This window comes from Oreochromis aureus, linkage group 3 (assembly GCF_013358895.1).
Source record: "Oreochromis aureus strain Israel breed Guangdong linkage group 3, ZZ_aureus, whole genome shotgun sequence".
NCBI lineage: Eukaryota > Metazoa > Chordata > Actinopteri > Cichliformes > Cichlidae > Oreochromis > Oreochromis aureus.
The window spans coordinates 26,787,502-26,794,600 of record NC_052944.1 but is presented as its reverse complement, the minus strand read 5'-3'; the positions used below and the strand labels follow the sequence as shown (position 1 = coordinate 26,794,600).

The following is a 7,099-nucleotide window of genomic DNA, read 5'->3' as shown; positions in this document are numbered from 1 at the left end:
GGTTCGGCCCCTTAATTCCAGTGAAAAGAACTCTGAGTGCTTCACCATACCAAGATAATGTATTTCATGCTCCCAACTTTGTGGGAACAGTTTGGGGATGGGAAGGTCCATACAGACATGAATAAGCGAGTTTGGTGTAAATCAACCTTAACTAGAAATCAGCGGTTGGGGTTGGGGAGTGGGGGTCAGTTATCACTTTAAAGCCTTTGCCTAAAGTGTTATCTTGCTACTAGTGCTGGGCGATATGACGATATATATTGTGTGGATGATAGAAAAGTGTCTATCGTGCCATTTGTCTTCTATCGTTTCCATCGTTTCTAACCCTAATTTTATAAATTATTACATAAAATATATCATTAACCCTTTACAACCGGTCGGAGCAGGCACATTGCGTTTTGCCTAACTATTTTTAAATCCCTGTAGAACTGGAAACACGTAAGGTAGCGCAATAATTTTTTTTTTGCATATGAAACCGTAGGAGTTGTACTTACATCTTATTCCATTAGCTTGCCCTAGGTCACGGTTTCCTTCCACATATAGCTTTGCAAAAATTGCATAAAAAGCACTTGCAGCAACAAAAACATAATATTCCAGAAGCACGCTTTGCCGATCCGATCTGCTGTTCGTAACACTTCTTAAGTTGGAATATAACTCAGCGCGAACTATCGCATGTCCACCATTACCTGTCCGAAACCGGAAGTGACGTCATTTTCGCGGAAAATGTAGTTTTCTAGCTTCAAAGCCTATGTTGGTGTTTTTAAGTCATGTTTGACTTTATGCTTTTCTGTATCGTTTCTGGGATGCTTAGAAGTCAAATTACACTGTTGGAAATAGTTTATTTTGATGCACATGCTGTTTTTTTGCAAATTTGCATTTATTTATTTTCATTTTTCCTGTAGTATATACAAATTAGTGTATCTCAAAAATAAAACTATGAAGACACTCAAAATAAATTTCTCGTATTTGGAAACTATTTTGTGCAACTTTTTTGTATTTACAGTTTTGAGGGATAAGCCTCTTAAATTTCTCTAACTAGAAATATTTGTAAAAAACAAAAAAACGATTTTCAATTTTTTTGTAGTTTATTGCACTTTTTTGCAATTTATGTAGTTACCATGGACTTAATGCATACATATTATTAAAATTTGGGCTATAACGGTTGTATTGATGTATAGCAACTAGAAATGCTCCCACAAATGGCACTACAGCATGTAAAATGTAAAGATAAGCTCTGGCGGACTTGGTTCTATGGTAGGTCTTAAAGGGTTAAATAGCCTGTGGCAAAGAGAATAGAACCAGACTGCATACTTTCCAGATGACCACAGGTCAGGTGGTATATCGTGATACATATCGTTATCGTGATATAAAATAATTCATATCGTGATAAATATTTTTTCCATATCGCCCAGCACTACTTGCTACTGACCATAAAATATCTGATACTCCACTACAGTTGTATCTGTGTATGAACAGTTAAATTGTATTGTTTTTCATTGTATTTAGAAGTGAATAAAAGGGACACAAAGTTTCATTTGAAATTGTTCTTACAAATATTGTTAGATATCATTTATCTGACCATACATTTTTTTAATCAATTTGATCACAAATGGTCAGTGGTCGGTTAATGTTAGTATTTTGTGTAATGCTAGTGTTTTTTTCTCTTGTTCCACTTTTGAACATATGGATTGCACAGCCTCTGCTACAAGGTGGTGCTATTTAGTCAGTGAGTCAAGTTGTTTGGAAAAAAAGTAGTAGAAGAAATAAACTCTTCTTCTGTGTTTTTTTCTTGTTGTTGTTGTTGTTAATGCAACTTTAAAAAAAGGGAGACAAAAGGAAGGTTTTCAGGGCACCAGAGAAAGTTTTTGGTGGACTGTAAACCATCAATGGTGGATTGAGTCTGGAAAAATAAAGGTAGTACCACATACACACTAGTACAATACAGTATTACACCGAGTAAATGTGTAATAAAACATAGTTATTCTTTAGCTGCAGTTTTCATTAAACCTGTATTTGCACTGTTGTGGATGACACAGCGCTTTTGCATTTTTCTCCTTTGAGTTTGGTAACATTAAAGGTAAATATTTCTTACAGCTGCCATAAAAAGAAGAATCATGGTGAAAGCTAAGTCGTGGGTCATGGCTAAGCATTTTGACGGCTTCCCAAAGAAAAGCGACTTTGGGCTGAAGGTGGAGGAATTCCCTGAGCCCAAAGATGGAGGCAAGAAGAGATTGTTTCATCTCTTTACTTAAGGCTTGAGCAGGAATGCACACTCGTCAGTGTTTGTTAAAAATTAAACACGTAGCGCTTTAAATGTGTGCACTTTTGTTTGCAGAGGTGCTACTGGAAGCGGTGTTTCTCAGTGTTGACCCGTACATGAGGTGGGAAGAGAACAGAGCAACTTATTTCAATTATTTTCATTATAATTAACACTTATGATAAAAATATTTTGTTGTTCTGAAAAGCTAAAACATATCCTCTATAACACACTGCTGGTCCCAACAGGCCATTCAGCAAAATCAGCATGAAGGAGGGAGATGTGATGATTGGAAGTCAAGTGGCCAAGTACGAAACACAAACACACTAACACTCGGAAACACCTTTTATCTGTTGTGATGTGATTCTGATGTGTACTGAAAAATGACACAGTGATCATCTGCTGATGATTACCAAATGTTTGCGTAAATTTCCAGTCTATCTATTTATCCACTTGCATAGGCTATGCTGTAAGGCTTTACATAGATTCAGTGCAGAAGCATAGTTCGGGTAAAGAGTTCAGAAAAACTGTGCTTGAGCGAAATGCTGGGAAATTGATTTGGGTGAACTGATTTGCAGTTCTGCGCTGATTAAAGCAATCAGTCAGAAACACTGGACTAACAAAAACAAAGGAACTACTATAGAAAACATTACCGAGGCTGCCATCAGCCATCCATCTTCATATTCTTTGCTTACAGTTTTTGATGATTGAACCTAAAGTGAATTTAGATAAGTGCTCAGATTCATTTTAGTATGGCTGTTGAGTGAATTTCACTTTAACCTGATGACCTTCTTTAGCAACACTTGCCAAATTCTTTCTTTGTACTTAATGTACCTGCCACTGGGACACGAACTTCAAGTCAAACTCAATAAGTCCAACTGCAGTACCTTCACAGTCCACCAGGGGCGCCTGGTCCACACTTTGGGAATCACTGCTGTGGGCTATTTCCAAAAACAAAGCTGCCCTCTATTGGCCAGGAAAACGAATACAACATTAAGGCACTGGCTTCATTTTCAGACCTGGAATTTACATCTGTCTTAAAGGCTATGATAGACAGACTTGACAGATAGCTTATAATAAAAGATCTATAGATATTAAAAAATGTTCCTGTTACTCTTTTGGGTATAAACTATTTCTCACACCCAGACAGTATAAACGCTATGATTCATACTGTCCGTATTCTAGTATTAGTGAATCTCAGACGGTTTAGCTCAGACTGAGGTGACCACAGCTGAAAATCACTTGGTTGATAGATGCTTTTTTTTCTTTCCTTTAGAGTCATCCAGAGTAAACATCCAGAATTCCCTGTGGGAAGCCACGTTGTGAGTAACAGTGGGTGGAGAACCCACACACTCAGTGATGGGACCGGCCTCACTCCCATCCTGCCCGAGTGGCCTAAAGATATGTCCTTGTCTCTGGCTCTGGGTGCCATCGGGATGCCCGGGTAAGACAGATTTAAGTAACCTGCATGGATCATATGAATTTAGCATTTTAAAGTACATTTGCTCTTAGTTCACAGCTAAAAGTGCTAATAGACAACAGAGTCAGTAATAAGCGGAAATAGCCTTTTAAGAAAAAGTAAGAATTTCCAGGTGTTTTGTCTTGCGTGTGAGCTGAAGTCATTATATATGCATTAATTAATGACCATTTTAAAAAAGTAATTAGAGTTTATATGAAACCCAAAGAGTTTTGAGTCCAAATTGAGTCAAAACAGCTGGATTTACTGTTTCTGTCTCTCTGCAGACTGACGGCTGTTTATGGGATAGAGGAAGTGTTGGGACTCCAGAAGGGTGAGACCCTGCTGGTGAACGCTGCAGCTGGAGCGGTGGGCTCCGTGGTGGGACAGATCGCCAAGATCAAGGGCTGTAAGGTGGTGGGCTCGGCGGGCTCTGATGCCAAAGTGGCTTACCTCAAAGAGCTGGGATTTGATGAGGTCTTCAACTACAAAACTGTGGGTTCCCTGGAGGAGGCTCTGAGGAAGGCTTCACCTGAAGGATACGATTGCTTCTTTGAAAACGTGAGCAGTGGTGGTGCAGTTTCAAGCTTGCATGTAATATTTAATCACTGCTGAGCTCTTCTCTCGATCTTTGATTTTAGGTGGGAGGCCCGTCTTCATTCGTTGCCCTGCAGCAGATGAAGAACTTTGGAAGAATCGCTGTGTGTGGAAGTATCTCCACCTACAATGACAGTGAACCCCAGACAGGTGTGTTACTGCCCCAGTTTACTTTTTATTTTCAAAACTCCTGAAGGTTTTCTGACTTCACCTTCAGACAGGATCTGCACCACAGCACGAGGAATATACATTTAAAGTGGTACTTCGAGATGAAATCCTACAAGTTTTAACAACCTTCCCATTTTGGTGAAATTCAGTCAACACACTCATAGCAATGTCTCAAGTATTAATGCCTTTTTCCACTAGAGGGAGCTGCTGCACTGCTGAAGATCCCTAATATCTTTGGTGCCACAAAGACAGTCATAGACATAAATTGTTGTTTCCTTGGAGTTTACAGTTTTTCTCAGTTGCTTTGGTGCATTTCTCACAACAGAATTAAACTTTGCACAATAGTTAGTTCAACCTCCACAACATGTAGTCGTTTTGGCACAACATTGTGGCGGTTCCATGTTCATTTCGTACAAAGGCAAATGCCTTTGGACATGAAGCAGTTGAGTAAGTACAAATATCTAAAGAATGGTCACTTTTGACTTGCTATTCATCACTATCTCCTTGCTTCTATCATGAATGTCACAATTATTTATACTTGTACCGGCTGAATAGTCATTGTCCATACAACTAATAGTCTTCATTTCATTGCTTGTGTCAGTGCACTCAAAATTGTTGAACATCTTGTCAAACAATTTGTACACCCATTTTGAAAACCCTATTTTTAAGGAGTTTCCATGAAAATCTCCATAAATTACTTTTCTCAGGTGAACCTTATCTCATACTAATGAAAATTGGTGTGTGTTACTCTTACTTGCAACCAATGAAAAGCCTCTTCTACCCAGTCATAGGTGAATCGCGTTACAGTATCCCCTACGCTACAAGTATATATATAATGTAAACCAACATACAGGATTGGCATGAGGTGCATACTGAATCTACAAAAGCTTGTGATGACATCACAGCAGAGTCCTGCAGAGGATGGATTCGCCACTCCAGGAGATACTTTCCTCGCTGCATTGCGAGGGATAACATCTGTTGTGATGTAGATGAAAATATGTGGCCAGACAGACAGGAACGTCTGGATGTGTCAGAATGATTTACTGTACTGTTACATGTGCTGTTTATTGTTCACATTAGTGCACAGCTCTACCAAATGGGTGATTTTATGTTTACATGTATTCTACAGTGAACAAGTGACTGTAGCATATTTTTCTTTTGCACAATTCTGTAGGATTACAAACACTTCTACACAATGGAAATGTGAAACGTACGTATTCAGTGTCTCAGTTACTCCCAAGACTCCCATAACATCTACAGTGACTTCACTGCACATTTCAGATGGCTGTACAGGTAGGCCATAGTGCTGTCGTCAGCATTTTCAGGTGTCACCAATTGTTTTTGCAATGGGAAACACTGAAATTATAAACTGTCATAGTGGAAACATGACAATGCCATTTGACTATCTTGTTCATACAGATGGTGTCAAGACTTTTCATTTTGATGGCACTGGCAGTTTCATTGACATGGATACTTGCTTTTGCGGTATGGATAATCAATTCTGTGCATGTGACGTGCTTTTGCAGGCTATCCACTAGGTTTTGCAGTTTGCATTAATTGTTTTGGCAAATGCACTAACTGCTGTGCAAATGTTGATGGTGTTCTGAGAAACGCACCAAAGTGACTGAGAAAAACTGTAAGTTAAAGTCATATTTTTATTTTGAACTATCTGTGTTTTAGGGCCGTACCCCTATTTCACTATGATCATCAAGGAACTGAAGATGGAGGGCTTCTTGATAACCAGGTGGCAGCACAAGCACCCTGAAACCCTTAGGAGACTCTTGGCGTGGGTGAAAGAGGTTAGTTATTTAGTTTTTATGATGCTGGATGATTTCCTTTAAGTAAACATATACACTTATTTGTGATCCGTTTATTGTGTGTTCACAGGGCAAACTGCAGTGTCGGGAGCACGTCACAAAAGGCTTTGAAAACATGCCGGCTGCTTTTATGGGGATGCTGCAGGGAGAAAACATCGGCAAGGCCGTTGTCGCAGTCTGAAGAGAAACAAGAGTTCAATGCAAGAGAGCCAGCATTACTGAAAACTGATATAATTTTAAACAAACCTACATATGAATGACGGACTTAGCAATAAATTGTTATATTCCCAATAAGCCACTGTGTTGTAGTCTGTTTTATAGTGATTGACTGTGAGACTGATAACAACAAATGATAAATGCACCCTGAAACACCAGCAGTGGTTGGTTAACTTGTTAGGTTTGGGTGATATGTGCAGCGCTGCAGAGAGCAGTTTCAGTGATGAAGAGAGAAAGAGTTGCTCTGTGCACAGGATTCTTATTCTGTCATGTAAGCAAATCCCAGGGTAAGACGTGGAGCTCTGTAGCTGCTGCATTCATTCATCATTCCATGTGCTCTGTATCCTTTGTTTAGATAAAGAAACATGTTTTAGACTGAAATAACTCCTGTTTGATCAGGAAACAGGCTGTATTTTTAGATGACCATTAGAATTTCATAAGGTTGTGTTGAGGGTGAGCTCCATGGTTACACATGCTGCTGTAAATCTGTTACATCTGTTAAATCTGTGCAGCTACAGGGCTATAAGTGTTCTATGCATCTGGGGGTCCTAGTCCTACTCACTGTTACTACTTAACATTTAGTGCCTGGAT

At 39.2% G+C, this 7,099-nt stretch overlaps 1 protein-coding gene across 1 annotated transcript; it reads left to right on the top strand.

The window, feature by feature from the left end:
• Window positions 1-1,805: 1,805 nt before the first annotated feature.
• Window positions 1,806-6,576, top strand: LOC116333585 (prostaglandin reductase 1-like). The gene is made up of 9 exons (XM_031756836.2): window positions 1,806-1,911; window positions 2,092-2,217; window positions 2,333-2,378; window positions 2,503-2,562; window positions 3,531-3,698; window positions 3,998-4,271; window positions 4,352-4,457; window positions 6,156-6,274; window positions 6,363-6,576. The coding sequence occupies exons 2-9, from the start codon at window positions 2,112-2,114 to the stop codon at window positions 6,471-6,473; spliced, it is 990 nt and encodes a 329-aa protein (XP_031612696.1). The 5' UTR covers window positions 1,806-1,911; window positions 2,092-2,111; the 3' UTR covers window positions 6,474-6,576.
• Window positions 6,577-7,099: the final 523 nt, after the last annotated feature.

What these genes read in the sequence shown, in the direction of transcription:
- LOC116333585 (XM_031756836.2), top strand. Translation starts at nt 2,112, where the DNA reads ATGGTGAAAGCTAAGTCGTGGGTCATGGCTAAGCATTTTGACGGCTTC. An exon ending in ACGATTGCTTCTTTGAAAAC is followed by an intron (nt 4,272 to 4,351) that starts GTGAGCAGTGGT and finishes CTTTGATTTTAG; the next exon opens with GTGGGAGGCCCGTCTTCATT. An exon ending in TGACAGTGAACCCCAGACAG is followed by an intron (nt 4,458 to 6,155) that starts GTGTGTTACTGC and finishes TCTGTGTTTTAG; the next exon opens with GGCCGTACCCCTATTTCACT.